Source organism: Pezoporus flaviventris, unplaced genomic scaffold, assembly GCF_033815535.1.
Source record: "Pezoporus flaviventris isolate CSIRO_AGI_PZ_B2104156 unplaced genomic scaffold, CSIRO_AGI_Pfla_v1 ptg000015l, whole genome shotgun sequence".
Classification (NCBI taxonomy): domain Eukaryota; kingdom Metazoa; phylum Chordata; class Aves; order Psittaciformes; family Psittacidae; genus Pezoporus; species Pezoporus flaviventris.
Window position 1 is genome coordinate 22,374,746 of NW_026892563.1, and position 24,798 is coordinate 22,399,543.

The window sequence follows — 24,798 nt, forward strand, 5'->3', positions numbered from 1 at the left end:
GAGACTGTTTTTTCTTTAAGGACAACCTGCACTTTTTTTTTTTTTTATTATAAATGGAAACAAACATAGTAGTAGATGTCACTTTATGTATGTAGCTTGTACTGTAAGATCTGGAGAGATCTCGTATGTTGTTTGTGATTAGGGGTGCTTTATAACTGTTCTTCTAAATAGACAAACTTTATCATATAATAAATTACAGTCCTTATTCTGCATATTTTTCAAATTTATACCATGGGACTTGGTGTCAGCAAAACTACATACTAAAACCATTAACCAAAAAATAGAAAGGAACTGTAGACAGAAACTGTTTCATCATATGTACACATGTACTAACTATTCCAAGCTTAAGTTTCCCAAGAAATTAAGGTCAGCTGTAAAATTTTGGTCACGGGGTTACTTCAATCCAAATGCATTATCCAGACAGCTGTCGTTTATCTTATTATGCTTTGCTATCATCTTCTTTTGACTGGATGATGTCATTAGCAACTTTGATTTCTATGTTTTCTGCGTTTAAAGCTTCTTTCCCATTCTCCTCCTTTAGGGGCAGCTTCCTATCGGAAGAAGAGAGGAATCATGGTAACACATAAATAATGTGTAAACTGGAATTTAAGTCTATAGCGTACATATTGCTTATACAGTTCACAGTGTTTCTAAAAACATAATTTACATAATTTATTGACAATAATGTATAATTATTTATATTATGAGGTTATTTGCTTTTGAAGAAATTCATATTAACTCTTCCCATTTCTATAAAGCCAGAAAAACCTAAATGGCACATGACAAAAACATTGCTGCTGCTCAAAATGCAGTTTCTGCAGTAAGACAAAAGAAGCAATATAATGCAAATAAATTGACCCAAGACAGTATAGAGGTATGAGTTCCTTAGCATACTGTGAAACACTTAAAGGCAAGCCTTTTGATGAATCTAGATTATACCCTTTTTTATGTCTGTATCCAAATATAATTTATTATATTATATATATATATATTATAATATATAATTCAATTTTATATGAAATAGGAAATCTATCATTGGAGATTATGCCAAGACATTGGTAAAGGAAAGAACTTTTTATAGCACAATGAGGTAATGGAAGTTATTTTATTACTTAGAAAATTCTAAAATTTTTTTTTGCTACATCACATTATCCAGCTGCATTAATAACTTATAGCTGTTTTAAGACTAACTTAGAGAAAACTCAGAGGAGCTTTATGATCCTTAATTCCAGTGGCAACAGTGTCTCCACCGTTGCTTTACAGGAAAGACAAGCACTGATTTCATTCAAAAGGATCTGGAAAATCATTGATTCCCTGCTGCCAGTAGTTAGCTGTCAAAAAACATTAAAAAAAACCAAAAAACAAAAAACCCAGAAGCTGTCAAGATATGTATGGTTTACTCAGATGTTCCTGTAATAATGTCTCCTGGGCATAACTGCTGTTAATCGTGATTTCAGTTTGCATTTGCTTTCTGTTTTTAACTAGGGAATAGTATGCATATGCCTTTTTTATCCATTATAACCGGTAAATGTTTCAGTAAACTTCCACTGTGATTGCTTCGATGTCCCAAAGAGCAATATACTGTTCAAAACCTGTCTAAGGAACCCCTTAGGAATGTCTTCTAATAACAGTGTTTAATAACAACAAATAAAATACTGCAATACTCAAATTCCCAGTCTTATGAAACTTACACTGTATGAAACGAACTGCTGTTTGTCTAGAGGTTAAACAGTGAGCACAACCTGTATCTCAGAGAAATCAAAGAGAAAACTAACTTGCTCTATTACAGTAAAGTATGTGGGATATATATCAGCCGTCTGGCTTTGAACACAGACAAAGATCTCTAGTAATTGCCTGTTTCACGTGGCACACCCAAAGGAAACAGATTTCAGCCCACAACACAATGCCTGAAAGAATGGAAACAGCAGAACCTAACACTAGTCTGTGTTTAAAAGATGATAAAACATTGAGGCAGAGGAAGCATGGCTCATGAGAAGCATTTTAGGTAAGCAGGCACCTGTGTTAGCACTTCCACCAGTATTTAAAGAAAGACTGAATTTAATCTAGTTTTATATAAAGGCAAAGTAATTTCTCAAAAAATATTGCTGAAAGGGAAGAAATATTTAGTCAAAGTGAAAACTGGCCAATTGACAGAATATTCTGTTTTGGAGAAGTGAATTAAGAGCATGTTACAACTATTTTCAAATTAATTGAAATATGAAGATTTGTTAGAACCCTGCTGAAGGATACTAGGTATTACTGAAATCCATGTTCATGCAGTGTGATAAAATTAGCCTTGCTTTCAGTCAGCAACAAAACAACCAAACTACAGACAAATCAAATGTTTTGCAAGTTTTCCTCATCAGAAAGTTCATCCACCCATTCCTTAACCTGATTGTCTTTAAAAACTTGTAGGCTTTTTTGGATATCAGGTGAAGTTATCAGTTTAGTTGTTGTTCAGCATTATCCTTCTGACTATGACAGAATTTTTGGGTTTGGAATTTTCCTCTTGTTTCAAATGTTAATTCATATTTAATCTTTAGTGCAGATTCAATCATTTTCTTCTTTTAATTAACTAAATGAAGTTTAAATGTTTTAATTACACCGATTTTCCTATACCTAAGTTTTCTTTAGCTACATCTATTCAAATTAATTTGATGTTTTACAGCTGGGCAGACTAATCCCTTCAAATCTTAAAGTATTTTCTAATGAAAGCCTTTTTTGAAAAAAAAAAAAAGATACTAGAGAACTTTAAAAGGTTCTTTTGCTTTAATCAGATGTTGGGTGTTGTCAATCATTAATAATATTGACTTCGCTCAGTACTGCAAGTGGCCTAAATGAAATGCTGATATTACCCATACAAAACTTTATAGAGTATTTATACTTTCCTATTTTACAGGAGAATGGCTCCCAGCCCTTTTCATACTGGAATTCACCCAGCTTCATTAACACTAAGAAAAACTCAACTAACACTAAAAACACAATAATGTCAGAATTTTTACATTAATTAGTGATGCAATTAGTACCACATTTCACATGGTATTTTAATCATATCACAGAAATGTAATACGAAATGCACAGCTCAAAATGATTTCCTGCCAGCATTATTAAACCTTCTTGACTTGCAGGTGAAAGTGCTTTGTGCTCATCTGTCATGCACGGATTCCAAACCTGGCTTTGAAAAGAATCACCTGAGTTAAGGTAAAACACAGACTGCTGAATAACATGCTGACCAATATAATGAAAATATTATTGTAAAATGAAGTAATCCCTTTATTAATTATTTTCCACAAATGATTAAATTGTATTTAAAGTTCTAAGTATAATTTGGTATTATTCAAAATAATTCAACTAATTATTCAAAATATTTAATCCAATTTAAACTGAAGGCTTACCTCATATACCTTTAAAACAGCTATAATTACTCAGAATGAATCCTACCATGTATGTACATTGCCTGCCTGGAATGTCCTTGAAAGTCTTCCTTCCTGCAAGCTAAGCTCTTCCATTCAAGATTCCTGCTGGTCATCCTTGCTCTGCCCATGATATGCCTAGGTTTCAGCTTCCAGCTGATAGTACCTGTTACTCACAATGTGTTTTGTTAACAAATCCTACTTGTTCTTCCTACTGAGGGACTTCCACCCTATTGCATCCTCCTTTCCTTTAGTAGCATCTCACCCGTACTTTATATTGCTTCTCTGTTTTTTCAGTTATGACCTGTGAATAAGCAGGTTTTTCCATGTTCCTTTAGTACCAGTGTTCCTTCATATGTCTTGGCTGCATGATGCTCTATTTATCTTTGGTTTCCTAAGTGACTCTGTCCCGAATCTTTAGCTGGCTTCTGTCCAGCTGTACCTTGGACTGCTGCCTTTTGCCACTGGTTGTTGGACAAGAATTTACCAAAAGGAAACTCTCATCATTATTAATATCTCTTGGTAGACCTATTCTCCCAAGGACATAATACCTATTAAACTCCTTATCAGTTGTTCCTATGCTTTAATTATTTTTTGTGCCACCCACTGACTGATTCTTTCCCCCTCCCCCAGGAGTTTGATAAGAGTTTTGATTTTAACATCCTCATAGTTCGCTCATGTCAGCTGTTCTAATGACTGGAACAAGTAGGAAGAATTGAACTGGATTTTTCCTGCTATCATGTCCCTTGCTAGATGCATCTCTCTTGTATTTGCAAGATTTGGTTCTACAGATTGTCCTGAAGTACAAAAAAATGTGGCCCTGGCACCTTACCCACTAACATATCCGAGTCCTGCTGGACTTTTACAGTGTTTACTACTACATTCCCCTGACTCCTCAGATAACTGTGGGTTCTCTAAAGTGCCCCTCATTATAAGTTCTAATATGAAGAGCAAACATATCACTAGTCATTCAACAAATTCCATAATTGTTCAATTAACACAACTTTAAAGTCTTCACGTACAGGTTCTTTAAGGAAGTATATAGCTTATTGCACTGTTATTTTAACACAACTTCCAACCCCGTTTACTAAAAATGCCACTGACAATAACACAGGCTTTCTTCTTATTAAAGGCTCTGTGGAGTTCTAGACAATGTTAAGAAAAGCAATTTTCTTGTCATTTCAGAAATAGACTTGTAAGAACATCTTCTCCTTTCAAATAACAACTGTGATTTTACCAAATAACCAACAGGTGATTTTTTTAATATTATTTTTTTGACAGGCTGAGAGAGATGGGGTTGTTCAGCCTGGAAAAGAGAAAGCTCAGGGGACATTGTATAGCAGCCATTCTGTACCTAAAGGGGGCCTACAAGAAATCTAGAGGACTTTTTACAAGATCATGTAGTGACAGGACAAGGGCAAATGGTTTTAAACTGGAAGACAGAAGATTTTGATTAGATATTAAGAAGAAATTCTTCACTATGAGGGTGGTGAGGCACTGGCACAGGTTGCCCAGAGAAGTTGTGGCTGCCCCATTCCTGGCAGTGTTCAAGGCCAGACTGGATGGGGCTTGGAGCAACCTGGTCTAGTGGAAGGTGTCCCTGCCCATGGCAGAGGGGTTGGAACTAGATGATTTTTAAGGTCCCTGCCAACCCAAATCATTCTATGACTTTGTGATTCTATATTACTACAGAAGTGTCTTTGTAGCCATGACACCTTTAAGTTTTCATGAGGCAGGAGATTTTCACAACACATGAAAAGCTTTGGGCTCAAAGAAACTAGAAGCTTTCTTTAATAATTTCAAATCAATTGACTTTTGAGGCTCAGAAATGAAACTCTTTAGCAATCAATTAATGTCCTTTAATACCACTAGGTGGGAACTCTATAGAAAGAATGAAATTGTCAATGCCTTTGTTGAAATACTAATTTCTCTTCCAACTGAATTTTCAGAGGAAAAAAAAAAAGCATATCAGAAGCTCTCATTGCAATAGTAAGCCTAGGAAAATACCAGCTTGCTTGTACCCTATCACAAATGCTACTTTATCCTCCACAGAGGTTTCGAGAAGTGTTATTCAGGTACAAACACCAGGTACTCTACCCAGTTTAATTTGTTCCAGGAGCTGCAGCAGCAAAGCAGAAGAGATGACCTGACCACCAGCACTTGGGATCCCCCAGCCCAAGGCTGGTCCTTGTGACTCAGGAGGCAGCCAGAGCCTTGGCAAGAACTGCTGCTGTTGTTTCTGTGCTGAGAACAGCTTTCAGGGGTAGGAAGAGGGCATGAGGAAAACAAGCAAAGTGGCTGCACTTCACCACTATTAATCCAGTTACACCACATGGATTTAAATACTGAGCTAAGCTCCCAGTTACATGAATGAAAGCACGAATGGTCCACCCCATAAGATGCTGGGTTTCTGGAGCATGGAATCACTGTGCTCTACTTACAGGGGGTGTGTAGGGATGTGTCTGTGTCTCAATCTAAGGCTATTTCTGAGAATCAGGATATTATTCCTGTGGAGGGGTTAATAACTGCTGGAATGTGGTAAAGATCAGCTGCACCTGACTAAAAAAATCTTGGTACTCAGCCACCACTGCAGGGTCAGGAGAGCTGGATACTTGCTAACCTCCATAGAGGTCGTAGTGTAATGATACTCTGCAGAATTGCTGCTATTATGGTGTTGTCATCCAAAGGCTGGATAATGCCCAGATGTGGTTGTACAGCTGTACACTGCTGCAGCACACCATTCTGGTGATGCTGTTTATCTCCCTTTCAGAAAGTGTGAAGCCCAGTCCACTCTTGTAGCCAGAATGATCTTGTGTGAAACTCCAGGGAATGTCAGGCTACTTACTCTGGTTCTGTGAGGGGAGTTGTCTCATTTGGCTCATTTACAGGACTCCCATCTTCATGGTTGGTAATTCTTTCATCCTCTGTTCTCATTTCCACTATTGGCTCTTTTGATCCATCCTTCCTAAAAATTATTAAAAGAGTCTTAGTCTTATATCATCATATTAACCACATACATTGCATATAAATAATTACCAAGATCCGTTCTCTCAAAAGTCGGCGAAGAAAAGGCAGAACTAATTATCAGTGACTAACACCACTGAGACACATTTAACAGCCTGTTCCAAATTCCTTGAAGTCTTCAAAGCAGCCTGTATCTATGGTTACTTGCCTAACTCCACAAACATCATGGATTAGCATCTCAAAAGAGCATCTAGTTTATGACTAAATAATCAGATGATGGCCTCTTCATGGCAATAGATGTAAACTTTGCTAACCTAGTATAATAAATACAGGACTTGATGCCTAGTTATGCTTGAACTTTTTAGGCAGTATAAAGAGCCTTTATATTAGTATACACACGGCAGAACTCTAATATCCTGAGACTGTGATAATCCCAGCTGCTAAAACAGCATAAAGAGCCCTTGTGTGATAAGAATCTAGCCCCTTCTGCTTGCACTAGTAGAAGAAACTCTTTGTTTCTATGTCATATTTCCCCCACTTTAGGAACAAATGCTAGTCTTTCACATGTAAGTAAAAGAATAACTTTTGTGCTAATTGGACAATGAGTTGGAAGATGGAGCAGTACTGCCATTATGCTTTTCTTGATAATCATAGAATAGGTTTGGGTTGGAAGGGACTTTTAAAGGTCATCTAGTCCAACCTAGGACTGCAATGAGCAGGGACATCTTCAACTAGATCAGGTTGTTCAGAGCTCTATCCAACCTGATTTCCAGGGATGGGGCACCGATCACTCCTCTGGGCAACCTGTTCCAGTGTTTCACCACCCTTGTTGTTAAAAAGTTCTTCTTTATGTTCAATGCAAATCTTTTTTTCTTTCACTTTAAAACCATCACCCCTTGTCTCATCTCAACAGACCCTGATAAAAAGTTTGCTCCATCTTTCTTATAAGCCTCCTTTAGGTACTGGGAAGCTGCTGTAAGTTCTTCCTGGAGCTTTCTCTTCTTCAAGCTGAACAACCCCAGCTCCCTCAGCCTGTCTTCATAGGAGAGGTGCTCCAGCCCTCTCATCATGTTCACATCCCTCCTCCAGACTTGATTTAACAGGTCCACGTCCCCCTTGTGTTGGGGGCCTCAGAGCTGAACGCAGTACTGCAGGTGGGCTCTCTCAAGAACAGAGCTGAGCAGGAGAACAACCTCCTTCAACCTTGTAGGTCGTCCTTCCTTTTGATGCAGCCCAGGACATTGACAGCTTACTGGGTTGCGAGTGCACACTGCTGCATCATGTCCACCTTTTCATTCACCAGTATCCCCAGGTCCTTCTCTGCTCTCAGTAATATGGCTATGATATGGAAATAGCTTCTCAGTGCTACAGAAGTATTAATAATATTAGTACTAACTAACTTGCATATAATTTTAATCTTAAAAGGTAGATGAAAGGATACCCAAGATATATTTGATATTTCCAAATAAAAACCTCTTTCCATGTAAATATTTCACCCCTATTCCTGTCATCAGATCAGGAATTGTATCCTGGAACTTCATCAGCCACAGTCTAGAAATACAGGGTAACTGAGTTACAGATGAATAATTACTTTTATATTTAACAGACTATTACCTGGACCTGTGATATTCTAGAAGAAGTCAGACTGCTATGTGCCATAGGAAAGAACTAAACCCTCAATTCATATCTCTCTGTTAAACAGGTTGTTACAACTGTAATAATCCAACTTCTCAGAAAGTACCTTGAAAACTCTACTGTCTTCTGAAAGATATCCTCAAGGAAAGCCTTTGTAGGTTAAAAAAAGTCTGGCACAAATAAATATGTAGGCAAGAAGTCTAAAAGATTCTGGTTATTTAAAAAAAAAAAAAATCAAACCAACAATCCATCCCTGCATCTGCTTCTTCACTTCTGCAAGTGAAATTCTACTTTAAGATACACAAATGGTTACAATGCTAATTTCTGTTGATGAGACACAAAACTATCATGGTTACCTCACATCTGTCAAAACATTACGGATTGCATAGGACTGGTGGAGGGAATAAGAAGTTCAACTTTGTTTGTTTGTACATCTACGGTTTTACAGATGAACATAGATTATTGCATGACCAAAACTTAAAAAAGACATCATTTGCAAACAGCATTCATATAGGACTGAAGCACTGCAAAACACCTAAAAATTACACAGCAGGGAAAGTGATCTGTAGGAAATGCATGATGTAGTTTTTGTTCCAGGTGTCTGTATGTTACATGCATTGTACCATCTCCATTCATTACATATGGAACATAATTACTAACTCTCTATATATCCTACAATCAAAATGTAACATACAACTCTCCCATAAACCCACTCAAAAATTCAGAATGCAAACTGACATATTTAAAACATGGAAATGTCAGTGTCTTTTAGGGAACAGCAGTTGGCATGAAATAAATTAAAATTCTGACTCTTCAAGCCTGTCTTGAATCAGCCTCACAGTTTATTTATGCAGACTAAAGGCTGAAATAAGAACAGTACCAAATTCTAAGACAGATTGACTGAAGATCATCCCAACAAGGAAAGAAATCTAATTAAATATGGTAGTTGTTCTTGCAAAATAAGTGTCATGGAGGAATTAATGTTAAGTGACCAGGCTTAATGCTTTTCTGGGAGAGCATGGAATGTCATTTGGGTATGAAAGGAGAGAGCAAGGTATAAACTATTGTTAAATGACATTTGCAACTTTAGCTCCATAAGTTCTTCCCATTCAGGAGGTTATATACACCAATTTGTACTTGGTCACTTCTTGAATGGAAAATTAAAACATAAACTGAAGTGCTGTGCTCAACAGGAAAGAACAGCCAAGTCAGAGTCAGAAGCTTCACATCTTGATTCTATTGACCTGGACATGCTAGTTTCATGCCACAGAAAAAATACTTTCTTCTCTTACTGTAAGCTGTGGAGAATTAGGGAACATCTATTTTATGACATAACTTCTATTCAGAAGCATTATTTGATCTGGTTTTGTTCCATGGAGCTGTTTCCAAAGACTTGAGAACCCAACTAAGAAATGATTACCTAGGAAAGACATAGTCTCCTGAATCCCAATAGTCAGAACTAAAACCAGAAAAGACACAACAACAAAGCTTGATACAGCTATAAATAATGAGGGCTGCAAAATCTGATCTCCCAGGAGCTACAGCACACAGGAATTGGACCAGTAAATGTTATTTAAACCACACAAAGATGAAATTCTCACAAATATTACAGTGTATGAATAAGAAATCTATGAGATGAACATAATGAGGAAATTAAGCATTTCTTAAGTAAAAAAAAAGAGAGACTGTAAGTAAACCTCTTTCTGCTTACCTTTGGAAAACCCTGTAAATTCTGGGTCTTTAAAATATGATTACTTTATGCAATCAGTACTTGATTTGTTTTGCCAGAGATCTCATTATCCACTCTTATCATTTAAGGGAACATATTTGCACATAAATGATCGGTTTATTCACATTTGTTTGATGAATTAGCCACTACATGGGTGTTTGTGAGGATCAGGACTGTTTAATCCCCACTTATGTTTAACAATCATTGACTGTTGCTATGAAGAACAATAACGGTCCTGAGTGTTTCACCCACATCCAAATCAGCACTCCTGTTTTTAAAAATCAACAATACTTTTTATTCTTAAAGTCTATGGGCAAGAAACAAGATTTTCCATCTGAGAAGAAAAACTTCACGGATCTTCTATAACACTATGTCCTTCACTCCCAGATTTACTGGCACTGCCACAACCATATGCTGAGGTTTCGGGTATTAGCAGCTCAAAGATGGATTTGTAGAAATGAAGTTACAATGATCTGTTCCTCATGGACCAAAGATGTGCCTATAACTTACTGAATTGCAATCGATTTCCTTTGTGTGAAGCTGCACAAAAATGCCATCTTAAAGCGAGATACTTTAAATGACTTTTTGTGCCTGTTTTTCTTTTAAGGCAACATTTGACCACAAACAATGCTATACATTTCAGAGGAACACTTTCCAAAATAATAGAAACGTTTTAATAATTCCCTTTGCCATGCCACAAAATGGCCATGAAGTTAATATAAGTTGGACAGCCAAGTTTCTTTTAACGAAGTTTCCAAAATATGTGATTAATACTCACAAGTAAGCGGCCTTTCCTTCTTCCAGTTCTTTGCTTTTTCCACTTGAACCACTTTTTTTCCCACAGATCCTCCTGGTGATGCACATTAGCAATCCACATTGTCGTACAAAGAAGCAGGTAACATCAGTCACAACCAGGATTAACAAAAGGGCTGCCACTCCCAGGCCAATGACAGCACCAAGTCCAAGACCATTAAAAAGAGTGTCTTGAAGGAAAGAAAATTAAAATTAATAAAATTCAACCAAAACAACAGCATCTCATGAAGCTTTTAAGGTGTTGGCCAAGAAGCTAAAGGATATTTAGAAAAGAACCATTCAGAAATTAATGGGAATAAAGTCTTGAAGATTAAGGATGTATACAACTTAAAAAAAAAATCACACAAAAAAGAAAAAATTCTACATAATATTTTCCCATTGCCAAAATTCCAGTATGGTCACATCTTAACATTCCAAGACTGAAATTATCAGCATGCAGCCTAAGAAAAACTTTTTAAATGCTCAACATAATAGTTGATATAAGCTGTCGTTTTTCACTTTTCAAATCGAATTATCAGGGTTGCTAAGCAGAACTATGAAAGGGTTAAGAGAGTGCCAAAACAGTGTTTATTCTTGTAAAGGTCATTTTCTGAATTAAAATAGAATTCAAAAGTCTTAAAAGAAGATAATTAAAGCTATTTAATCTGCCAACAGTTGCAGTCTGAAATAAATTAATATGAGGAAAACTATGGGTATTATGAAATGATTATAGGGTTAAGACCTCATTTTGTACAGTCTTGTACCTTGAAAATACATTCATACACTTCAAAATGGACATATTCCCCACCTGATCTTGTTTGCTGTATTTTTATTATGAAAGATGATGCCTAGCTAATTTTAGTTCATTACTAATCTCAGAAAAAAATACTTCGTTTTGATGCACTGACATTTCCATAACAGAGAGTAATGCTACAGACTGTTTTGAATAGTGTCATTCTCAGAACTACTGTGTTTGTGAACTCAGATGACCCTTATATAGGAGAGAACTTGTATCTTATCAATAAACTGGGCAAAAAAGACGACTCATTAAAGTTCATCCACACATCCAATTCAAGGTCTCAGTCTTGCTTAGAAACTGGCTAGAGACAATTGCCTTGTGTGATGCTATGTTCTGAGCAAACTCCTCAGAGGAATGGAACTGGTTTTTGTGCACGCTGATTGCTCACTTAGTGTTACTATGCCTTGATTGACGCATGAGTCAGCAGTGCAGTGGTGCATTTCCATTTGCAGCTGTACCTATACCTTTTGCTAGAACAGGAGCAAGATTTTTTTGACAGGAGATTACTTGAATAATATTATAACAAACACCAAACCATAGTATAATGCAATACATTAACTGTTTTAATTGGCCCCCTACTGTCATCTCTCTCTTTTTATTCTTCTGCCTCCCTGATACACTGGGGACTATTTTCAGATTAAGAACATAATTTAAGATTTCATATTTAATCTTAAATAACTTTTAAGAAAATGTCTATTTACCCTTTCAAATATAATTAAAAAAAAAATTCCTGAGGACTTCTAAATCAGTACATACTAACAGAAATACACGTGTTGTTAGCCTACGTGATAGAACACTTAAATGGTAAAGAGGAACTACTTTTTGACTTCTTAGGTAATTGTTTTCCCTGTTTATTATATGAGTTGTATTATTATAGAACTGTTCCTCAGAATGCTATTATGCAGTAAACCAGAATTCAATGTATCTATTTACATGGATGGGCAGGCAGACAAACAGACAGATACTGTTTTAAGTTATGTTGCTTTCAGAAGACTTAAAAAACCTCTATATAAATAACAATATTATTTATGGATTTAGGGGTTTAAACTTAAACCGGGGAAGTTCAGGTCAGACATAAGGAAGTTCTTTACTGTGAGGGTGGTGAGGCACTGGAACAGGCTGCCCGAGGAAGTGGTAAATTCTCCATCCCTGGCAGTGTTCAAGGCCAGGTTGGACAGAACCTTGAGCAATATAGTTTAGTGTGAGCTGTCCCTGCCCATGGCAGGGGGCTGGAACTAGATGATCTTAAGGTGCTTTCCAACCCAAACCATTCTGTGATTCTCTGAGTCTAAAAATAATAGCACAGCAATGAAATTATGTATCATTTATGAATTTGCCCTGTCAGAAATGTTGGAAGTTAACATCTCAAATGAAGTAATCTTCTTTCTTGTTTTTAAAATCAACATCCCAATTTAAATATTATAATTTCTGCTGCCTCTTCCAAAACTCGCTTTACCCATGCATCCACCCATTTATTTGATGACTTCCTATGTATACTTCATTTGCACTTACCAGTCTGAATTGTCAGGAATATAAATAGATATTTAATTCAGTTTATTGAAAAGCTCATACGTGTCAACAGATATAATACCAATAAATTATGCAGTCTAGTTCTAGAGACCTTACAGAGCCAAGCTTTCCTCTATATCCCTTTTCAACCACTAAACAGAACGCTGAAGAGAAAAAAAATAGGGTAGTATGATCCTTATTTTAAAGGGATTTAGGATGGTTGTGTTGATGTTGTGTTTTTAGGGTTGTTTGTTGTTTTTTGGTTTTTTTTTTATAATTCAGTGTTAACATACATTTTTCAGTTCCAGTATCACTGGAACATTGTTCACACCCCGAATGATTTAGTGACAGAAATGCCTACACAATATTTTCACTGGCAAGTGAAGGAAATGTTTATAGTAACAATATTGCTCCTATGTGCAATAATATACATATTTATTTGAAATAGTTGTGAGGAAGACTTTAATCTTGGTATTGGTGAGATATCTGAGACCTAATTATTTGACTGCCGCATATCTTTCTACCTCTTTATGATTGATAATTTCCTTTTCATCAGCATTCCTCATCCTTACTACTGCCCTACATGTCCCATTTTCCCTCCTTGCAACCCATTTGTTCATATAGGTTTCTGCTTCACAATGTTTTAAGTATGATTTCTTATGATCGCCAATACTTTTCCAACATTTCTTTCCATTATCTCCCACACCCGAAAAGGCGACAGGAATGTGGCTGCACTTTACAGTGTGTTGAAAGGTATTGCTGTCATCAGCCTTCTCACCTTGTCTTAGGCTCTTTACGTACTTTATTCTTCTGAAGACAGACAGAAATTGGACTGGTTTGTATTTTAAAAGTATATGTGTTATGGTTTATTTTTAATATTAACTAAAATATATACAAATATTTTTTTTTAAAGTTAATCTTTGGCTTCTGTTCTTAAACTGCTGCAACTTTGAAGCAGTTTATCTGCTCCTCCAGAAGTCAGTTGTAAAAGTAATGACAATAAATACTGAAGCAGATTTAGGCCTGTCCAGACTGTTTTCAAAAATCATATCCTAATGCATCTATGATATCAAAACTGGGAAATTTTGTCTTAATATCTTATGACATCAACAGAAGTACTAATTCTGGGACTGGATGAAAAATTAATGTCATACTACATATAGCCTTTCAAACAACTCTGCAAAACACCATTGTTATCAAAAAGTTTTGCCCTAAATTGGACTGAAGTCAACTTTACTGTAACAATTTTTTAATGATACAAAAAAATACGTTACAAGCAGCAATGATTTTAAATGTTTGCTGGTTTTGTTTGTTTGTGTTTTTTACAGTGATCCAATATGTACTAAATGGACTCAAAATGCTAGTTCTACTTTGTGCTCTACAACAATATTTATGTACCTTTTTTCCCTAGTTGAAAACACACTTATTTTAAATTTTTAAAAATCAATGTTAAAGTGACTGAATCAGTTATTAATAATTTTGTGAAAAAGGTTTATTGTACAACTTACTAATCTAATCGTAGTGGAGTCTTTTAAAACACTGTTTGAAAAAAACAAAAATGTGTAAGTTCCATAGTCATAAATGAACTTTAATTATAGTATTTCAAAAATATGACCCATTTTAAATTCCATGCTTTGTGTTACATAAATGTGGTAAAAATAATACCTTCTTATGATAATGAAGGAAACTGCCAACTTTAAACAAAGTCACTTAATTCTTCCATTTCATTCTTCAAACAAGCGTTTATCAATGAATACTTACAGAAATATACAAAACTTTCAGAAATGCAATAAAAAGAATTGAAGCAAGTTTCTATAAATGTCATGGAAAGTGCTGGCAATTTTCAAGTTCTCTTTTATTGACTAGGTTGTATTTCTAACTTCTGTTAACAATAATTGAGCATTTTTGCTCAAATCATTATTTGAATAGGAAAGAGCAATGAAGAACTTGGCAAGTAAAACAGAATTTCCCAGTGAAGAAAACTAACTGGTCCTTCAAATGTAAATTCAGAGTTAATTCCTTTAAGGAATCTGTATTAGGTACTGTAAAGGGATGCAGGTGTAGAGAGAAACACGCCATCTACATATGTACACAGTGTACACGTACTTCGCACCTGGAAAACTAAAACTATTGTTTCTGCATAAAGACACAGAAAGTTAATATGCAACATTCATATATTTTGCCTCATGCTACATTAATATAAACATATGAATTTCTCTGACAGAATTTCTCTGTACTCTTACAGAATCACATTGTATATATTCAACTGCTGATGTAACAAATGCTGATCTACTTGCAGACTTTACAAGTACTCTGCTTGAGCAGTGGGCTTGGACAAGATGACTTCCAGGGGTCCCTTCCAACCTCATTCACCGATTCTAAGTTTTGTTGAAAAAAAAACCCCAACCTAGCACTGCTTTGTGCCTTTCTTCCTTTCCCCTCCTCCTCTGAAGGCATGTGTTAAAGGAAAGATGAAAGATGATTCTACATAGTCCTTAACCTTTTACAGTCATTTACATTTTTAAGAAAAAAAAAGCAATGATAAAACCCATTTTCCTATGCTCATACAGTATCACAAGGCAGCTACACTGGAATTTTTGAGAATGAATATGCAAGAATATTATGCATAAGTTTGTCCTTTCTTTCAGGTCAGTCTGAAGCTAAAGTAGGAACTACTCTCAAGCTAAAGTAGTTGAAAATTATGAGCTAAAGAATGAATTTGAAAATATTGGACTGGGTACTGACAGAAAAAATTGTACTCTTGTTTATCATCTTCTTGATCTGCGCTGTTGTACTAAGTCTTAAAAAGGCTGCCCAACCATGATGGTTATTTCTGCTCTGTATATGGACATTGTCTTTGATTTGGAACTTACTTAGAATCAAAGGCTTACAAGATCTATACACTTATTCAAAACCTCTAAAAAGACAGAAAACACAGATCTTCAAAATTAGCATTCACTGATGAGCATCCAAACAATCATAATGTAGTACCAAGAAGTTAAAAAGCTCTACAAGGTTTTTCTACCAGTTACTATTATAATGGTGGAAGGCCAAGACCATTGCTAGAACAAACACTGCGAAGCTACAGATCTGGAGAAGGGAATAAAAAAAGGGATACACATCCGATCAACAATCATACAATGATAAAAAAAATAGCAAACCCTAAAAGATTTACCAGATATGTTACAGAATTCCAGACTGGTAACATGCATCTATAATACAAGTTAACCCCAGATATAAAAATGTATACAAACACTATGAGGTGGGTGTTGGAGGCGGGGCATCTCAAATACTCAAAGTACAGTTCTTCATTTTAATCATTGCAACTATTCATTTGTTTCCAGATGCTTTGAAATTCTTCCTTTATTTATTTTGTTTGGGGATATAAGTACATTCAACTTTGTACAAAATAAGTGGAAATAATTTCTCAACTGATAACAGCTAAAAGAAGCCATTCTTCTTTTATAAATAATTGTCTGGTATTTCATTGACTTTTAATGCTTTACATTTTCTTGTATTGAAAATGGACATACCTAAAGTGTGGGACTTGCACAACTTTGCTCACTGACTCTGAAAGCATCTTCCTCCTTAATTTTCCAGCATGAAATGTCTAAGAGGGGTTTAAATGGAGCAGTTGAATTCTTCAGCTCCTTTGCTGCAGCTGATCAGGACTTTATGACACCTACCAAATCTTACAAGTTTCAGGTACCCAGACTTAACCGTACCTTAGGTAGCATGTGAAAGTAGCATGTACCTAGTATTTTTTTTAGTGAGAAGTGTCTATTAGAAGAGGAAGCATTTCTTAGCTTTGTAAAAGACCTTCCCATTACTAAGCACTCATGTTCCTTACTGAGATAAAAATGATGGCAGGCAAAAAGGAGAAAACAGACCAAAGATCCCTCCCTGCTACACAAATTTGCACCAATACTTTGGCTGCCACAGCCAAACGTGTGAGCTGCTTTTAGCAATTTAAACCAATAAAACTTGGCTCTTGAGCCAGGTAAGTGCCCAGCAGCTACATGTCTACCTTCAGATGAAATAGAAAATCAATACAGTTGTAGCATCAACTTTTAATAAATTATGATGATTTTATGCAATATTTGCTGGTGAAACATATGATGCAAGAGACCATGACAGTCTTATCCCATTCCTTAATACAAAAAGATGCTAACAACCTTATAATTGACATTAATTTTAATGCTTTTTCTTCCTCAGTGATTTTCCCTATAACATTCTGCTAGAACAGATACTGCTGAAGGGCAGTCAGTGTACAAGCACATGAGGATATGTGCTCTGTACTGCATGACTGAGTAATATGTTCTGACAGATATGCTTGACACACAGCTTTGAAAAATAAGGAGATAGTGTTATTGATCCTGATGTAACTAACTAAATAGAAGATTTCCTCTTTCTTCCACCCATAAATGACGTATCTTCATTGTCTACCATCTCCAGTGAAATGTGAGCCTGATTGCAGAGCAGTTTCAATGTTTTCACTGGCAGCAAGAGGAGCCATAAAGAAGAGGCTGTATACTACAGAAAACAATGCACAGGAGGGATGGGCATTCACAGTCAGGAGAGTCTGTGGTGCCACCAGGATTATCAGTTATAGAAATGCTGTGAGCTACTGAAATGAGCATACCTAAAATGGTATCTATCAGAAATGCTGTGCTTTTCACTACTTATGTGAATGAGGGAGCTATCTATCATAGCAGAGACCTCTTGCCAACAAGTTTTCTGAAATTACATTTTTCCTCTAAATTTTAAAGAAAAATTCCTTTTGGTATGATTCTTTCTGGGTACTGAGTAAAGTAGGATTTCAGTTCTCATCCACACTAATGGCCTTTTACAGTATTTTTCATATGAAGGTGTCTTAAGGCATATATGAAATAGCTAGATAAAACAAATACTGTAAATAGCAACTTGAGTGCTCTTGTCAACAATGCCTTGTCCATGTCCACGGAAGTATGAGAAGGAAAGGAAAGTAGGCTCTATTAGCTAGAAAAAGTATGCTGGGTTTTGAAAATACTCTTTGGAGTTGTGGTTTACTATTTTTTTAAGCAAAGTTTTTAAAAATTATTCCTGGCATCATCAAACTATCCCTAAGTAGCCTTCAGAAGCAATTCTAATGTGCCTGAACATTTATCAGGTAGCTACTGCCCCTTTTTTCATGCATTTACTCAGCCACTGCAGGAAAGAGTATTTTTTTACCATTGCCTACTTTCATGGGAAGCCTTAAAGAAAAGTGAGCAGAAAGATCCCAGCCATCCTGCGCATTGAGGGGGAGAGGTTGCACAACAATGGCAGCTTTGTGGAGTTTGCAGCTCTGCACACAGGTTTTAGAATGTCTTGGGGAAATGAGAATATTTCTGTGTCCCAGTTTCCTCCATTCAAACTGACAGCAGATTTACTGAACATGTCTCTTGGAGGAATTTCTAAGAACCTGTGCAGACTAATTAAGATTGACATGGGGATTGAAAACATACACTTATGTGTGGTTTCAGTACTGCTGTAACATAAAAGGGTAAATTATTTTAACTGTGTTATTTAGAAAAATTCAAAATCACGCTGTGCACATTCCACAGAGACCTGAGGATTTTTTGCATCTTTATACTGGATGACAGCTGTAACCAGAGTACTGTAGTCAGGAGACTTGAAAAAAAGATCTAACTATGTTGGGACTGTATCTGAATTGATAAACTCTTTCAGATTTGACAGGACTTTCTTATAGCTCTTTAAGACATATGTAAATGCAAACACAAGAGTGCTGAGTATTACTCAGGATACTATATTTAAAATGTATAATTATTTTATAGCATTAGCTACAAAAAGAGAAGTTATAATAAGTACTGCATAAAATACATAAAAACATGGTGCATGTTTTTACTTGAAATAGTTGCCCTGGTGCAATTGCAAGTCTCAGCAGAGTTGTACTTGCTATAAAAGTGTCTTGTACCATTACAGCTCTCCCCAGTATTAAAACATCTGCCTTTTGGCATACAATTGTTTCAAGCAGGAAGGTTAAATCAGTATGGATCTAGTGCTCACACTGCATATTTATACAGATATTTCACTACTTGCCCCATTAGAGGAGCAGCACCTAATATGAACAAAATTAAGAACTGAGGAATTAATGATTAAGTAATGATTTGTTGGTTTTGTGTGGGATTTTTTATATCCATTATTGGAGAAAACAATTGGAGTTTTACTATTGAAACAAAAATACTGACACAATCTTAGAAAATCTCTTCAGTTACAAAATACTTAATGTAGATAATACCAGAAAACCATCATTCATCAGTAATAAAGAAAATACAGATAGAAATACTTTAAGTCAGTTTTCTTTATTACAAAAATGAAGACAGAAATTGCATAAACTAAGATGAACTTTGAACAACAGATGAAAGACTCACAAAGTTACATACATTTCTTGACAATGTGTTTGGAAAGACGCTGAGGGACATTACATTTATACTATGCACATGTTCTTCAGAAAGAAAGCAGAGAGATGACAGCAAGTACTGCATGCATGAAAGAAATCAGTGGAGCAAAATGGTAGTGAAACATAAACAAGATGAAGAAAAAATGCCATTATTTGAGAAATTAAAATAAACTGCTTTAAACCCAGATTTTTATCATATTGCCTTTCATACTGTTTTTGAAAACAGAAACTTACAGAAACTGCAGTGCTTGTAATATTTTTCACACTAATAGTATTTTAGTACACTGTATATATTTTCAAATAGATTTTGTTGGAAACATACACTGAGTAAGGAAGGTTTACTTTGCTTGTAATTACAGCTCACTTAACATGTATTATAATTAAAATGATGCAAAATTAAAATATTCACTAGAAAATGCCTCTACAAATGTTAAACATAAAATAATTATACAGAACTATTAATGAGGATATCATCCAACCTAATGGGACCATGGTTGCAAAAATTACTACTGCGGTTTCTCAGAACATATAAAAATGGATATTCCTACCTCAGTTGCGAGTTTATGTACATTTTACAAGATGCTAGTTGATCTCATTCTTGTAAAACATCTAAACTTAACATAGCTCTCAAGCATTCAGCTTCCATACAGCTACTGCTTCTAAACAGGCAAAGTTGCTAGATCTGCTACAACTGGTATTTGACACCATTGGCTTTATTAGGATGTTGTCATTGGCATTACAAGGAATAGGATTTTCCCTGTGAGCTTCCATCACTTATACATTAAGCCTGATAAACACGTACCAAACGGAAACTGAAGATTCCTTAGATGCCTGGAGAAATGGTATAGATGAAGTACAATGTAATAAACTCAAATGAACTCTAGATGTAGCAAAGATTTCAGTGATGTCTTTATAGACCTCTGAAACACATTTGTCTTTATATTGTTCAAAATACTTCCTAAAAGAGGTTTTTCTTATTATTTTTCTCCTAAAAATCGTGAAATAATGAGCAATTAGAAGTCATCAATATACTGGACAATGAATGGACTGGAGACTATTACCACAATCAAAAATTGTATAAAGATCTCCATTACGTCTTATAAAAAAAAATATTGTTTTGTTAGGCTTAATTATTTAACTTTGCATTTGTATACACATGAGCAGAGCTTTTAAATTTAGTCAGTAAGATTTGCATGCTGCAAAGATAATGCATGGAAAGGCCCAGGAATCTCACCAAGAGTTGGTCATGTGGTGGTTACTTATGTAATTAAACCACTATATCTGTTTATCCTTTAAATATCTATTTTTCATATGCACATCATATTTTTAATGTCAATTGTTGGCCTTATACTTCGCTTAAAAAATTAAATGGAATGTTATTTTGTTTCTTTGTATGAGTATGTTTTGTACCCCACATAAAAGCACACAAATATATTTTGTTTCTGGGCAATATTCTTCCTATATATATAGACAGTAATTTATATTCTAATACTCTAAGAAATGATCACATTTTAATTGTATTATGTAAATAATTTGATTCATGAATAATTTGTAAATGTTAGGAAACTGTTAAAACTCCAGAAACAAGAAAAACAACAAGTAAAATCTGATTAGGACAGAAGCCAGCCTTAGACTCAAACTGTTGTAAATCAAAGTTTTAAAAAATACTGTTCCTTTGAGATATACTGCTATATCACAGAATGATCATTGCCCTTCTTAAGCTTCTGTGACACCAATTTGGATTTTAGGCAAAAGATCAGCATAGAATAATTTAGGACTTCAGTCTAACAGATAGTTGAATATTAGCATTTCAAAATATGCAACAATTTTGAAAAACTGGTAACATTTTACACTGTCAGTCATAAGACCTAAAATCCCTTTTACAATTACTACATATAAATGAACAAATTTACTTATCTAATATTTAAGTACTAATAACAGCAGAATATGAAATTCAATTTGTGAAGACATTCATAATTTTAATACAGTTTAAACTACACTTTTAAAGCTGTTCAGTATATACCTACCAATTATAATTTAATTTGCAAGTGTCTGTTTTCACTTTTTCCTCATTCTGGTCTGTAGAGAGACAGGATGTTAAAATTTTCTGTATCTTCCTACAGATTGTAAAAAATATTGTAAAATAATCCTGCTCTCATTTTTTTAAAAGGTAGAATTATGAAAAAATCATAAACAGAAATACAGACAAAACTGTATTATTCGTCTCAGGAGATACATGACAACCCAAGGACATTATTCTCTTCCTCATTTTATTTCTCATTACAGAGGTTTTGGAACATTGCCCAGAATTGCCTGTCTCTGCTGTCACAGAATCCCTATAATATTGGTTTAAGTCATCCTCTTTGGACTTTGATGGGAAGAGTAGGGCCAAAAGAAAAGGACCATATTCAAAGTACCTGATAACCTCAAAATGCATAATGAAGAAGAATATAAATTGCAGCAGACCTAAAATGTCTCATTTAACAGGGGAAACAATGTAGTTTTCAGCTGAAGCTACTATCAGTTGGAAAAACTGGTAAAGTGATCCAAATTTGTCTCTAACCCACTGGCACTGTGACACTGAAGATAAAAGCCAACTTGTCATTTATAACGCATATTTAGCTTCTAAGATTTCTCAAGGTTTTTCATTAGCTCTTTCACAATGTATCTGGAGACCTCACAGCTGATCCCTAATTCCTGTCTTGTCTTCTTATATGCTTATCTGCAATGTTAGAATAATTGCTAAAATAATAAATTTATAACTGGTAATGAGTACTTCAAACATCTAACCAGAGTAGGAAAATGATTTAGAAATTGTCACTACTTTTATACATACCTCTAGTGTGTGTGTATATGTATATATATAGGTATATAGTATATATCTCTCCTGTCTTGCTTTATTAAAAAAATTAGAACTTTTTTTAACAGTATATGACATGTAAAATATGTAAGAAAATGTTTAGTAGAGCTTCTTTAAGGTTTAAAATTTTAGGAAAATGATGCAAAATAATGATATACTAGAATCAGACTGTTTGTGCAACCTTAATGAGACTCTATGTTTCATTCTGAGACTGCCTAAGTTTTACTTAAAATCTTTTAATCCAGTGGCAGATACTCACTAGTTGTGATTGTGTCTGCAATTTGGTTTTCTTTATTCAGAACAGCAGTCTATCTCTGTTGTGTCCACAAGAGAAAATTGTTTCCTTATATGCATCCAGTCCCTATTTTACAATGGGATTGGAATGCAGAAGGGACATGGCTGCAGACAACAGCCTCTGAAAAGAATTTCCTGCTTCCCTGGTCCAACAAGGGGCCCTGGTGTTTGTGCGTCAGTGTGCTCCTGCAAATTGAGAAAGAGATCCTGGCAGCAGGCAGCAGTGTGCTTGTGCTGAAGCACATTCTCTGGAGATCAAACTATTCACTGTTGACCAGTTGTGAACTGAGATTTTCAGAGGCTTCCAATGAGGCCAGACAGGGTTCTTTTTTACGGTTTGTTTCTTTGCTTTTCCCTTGGGAATACAAGCAGCATCTACTTACTACATACATACATACATACATATATATATATATATATATATAAAAGCAAAAGGTCAGTTCTCTGATTGTATGTAAAGATGTACTTGCAGGCTTTTTGTTACCACAGTAGAATAATAACAATAGTGACAACAACATACATTTTTACTATCTAGATTTTAGAAATGGTTAGAAAAAACTGAGGCCTCTTGCAAAAGTTCCCGCCTAAGATGATTCTTCCCCCAGAAAAATTTAACATAAGCAATAACACTTGCCTAAATTGAAAATGTGTTCTCAAACCTGAAAGTTTCTGATAACTGTTACATGCAGCTAGCAATTCCAAATCCTCTGTTTTACAGTTAAAGAGTGTCATTAAAGAAGATATAGCTTAATGTTAAGATCCCTATCCTTCATTAACTATTGTCTGTAGGTTCAATAAGCACATAAGCATTAAACAAATAGGTTTTGTTGTAGGATTAACACTTATTAAACTAAATAAAAGTCAATGCATATATTGACAGTGCTGGTGCATGGAAAAATGTTTTTACATGACTGACTCTGACTGTGTGAAACCAAAATTTTGACTCTTAAAAAATTGGAATAGAAATTCCATTTCTTCACCATACTATGGCCAGGCACATATCAATTTAATTAATTTCAAGTTAATGGCACAGCATTAGCTTAAGGTGATAAAAAAATGTGTCAAGGGCTCCAGATGAAATAGCAGCCCCACTTAACACAGTGAGGGATTTTCTACAGAACACAATGAAGCCAACAGTTTTAGAATGTCATTTGTTTGAATTTCAGGTGTTTCATTATACTACATACATAAAGTTTTTTACAAAAGTATTCGTGTCAATATATTAAGTCTTCAAATTTATACAAATGCATTCTGAAGAAATCTTACTTGTGATATAGGCCAGTTTTATGAAATTATTGTTACTGGCTTTAGATGGTTAGTGGTTTTATTAATGATGCTCTAGAGTAAAGATTTCCAAGCATAAATTGAAACTGGCAAAATTGACCATAATCAGTATTTCTAAGAAATAAGAATATAGTTTACATGGGCAAAGATACATAAAGACTTAAGTTTGACCAACTAATTTCAAAGTTATAAGATAACAGTATTAAATCCAAGAAGAAATTAACTATAAGTGGAAAACCAGACATGTACAGTTAATCTACTATTTTTTGTTATGTTTAGTAACAATTTGAAGGGAAGTATTTTAAAATAAATATTTAATTCTGCCTTAGCTGTAAGCACATTGCTTTATTGGGTTATTTTGTACGCACCAGATGAATCAATCACAATTATAGTCAACTGCATGAAATCAAATATATGCTGTACAATGTCTTTGTCAATTCTTACTAAATGAACTTTTCTCTGAGGTTTTCTGTACATTGTTCTAGTTAGAGCTTTTAATCCATTCTTTTAATGTCTAAAATAGGGAAAACTACATTTCCCATTCTACCAAAGGTCAAAATTGAGTCTCCTGAAGCTTCAAGTCCAACGAATGCCATGAAATGGAATGTGGCACAAGAAGTGCATTTGGTGGGCAGGGACCTATTTTATATGCGGAGGCATGGCTGGAGAGAGACACAGAAAAAATATGTGAAACTAAATACTATGAACTAAAGCAATTAATATATTACAAATTAGGAAAGAAATGTTTGTTAAAATTCCCTAGAAACTATAAAATATGTCTATATGAAGCATACAGTGTTAAGTGCATCATGGAAGGAGCTAATATAAATACAACTCAGTGAAAACAACTAATACAGAATAAAAATGCTCTCATGGAAGACCAGTTGGTGGTGTATCTGGAAAAACATGCAGCTAAGAACAGTAAGGTCACTGCATAGATTTCTTATAATCAGAATATAGTTGAGAAAGTATAATAAAATCATATTGAACAAATTCAGTAAATCACATGGTCCAAGTTCTGGCAGACAGAACAGCCAAGTATCAAATGCTGAATTTATCACAGAACTTAAAAGTTTT

At 35.0% G+C, this 24,798-nt stretch overlaps 1 protein-coding gene across 1 annotated transcript in view; it reads right to left on the reverse strand.

Annotated features, from left to right (window-relative positions):
* Positions 1-305: 305 nt before the first annotated feature.
* Positions 306-24,798, reverse strand: part of NCAM2 (neural cell adhesion molecule 2) — a 286,486-nt gene continuing 261,993 nt past the window's right edge. Inside the window, exons 16-18 of the mRNA XM_061453764.1 lie at positions 10,520-10,724; positions 6,259-6,378; positions 306-551 (exon numbers count right to left, since the gene is read on the reverse strand). Of these exons, the coding sequence (XP_061309748.1) occupies positions 440-551; positions 6,259-6,378; positions 10,520-10,724 (437 nt within the window). The 3' untranslated portion in view covers positions 306-439. The remainder of the gene's footprint in view (positions 552-6,258; positions 6,379-10,519; positions 10,725-24,798) is intronic.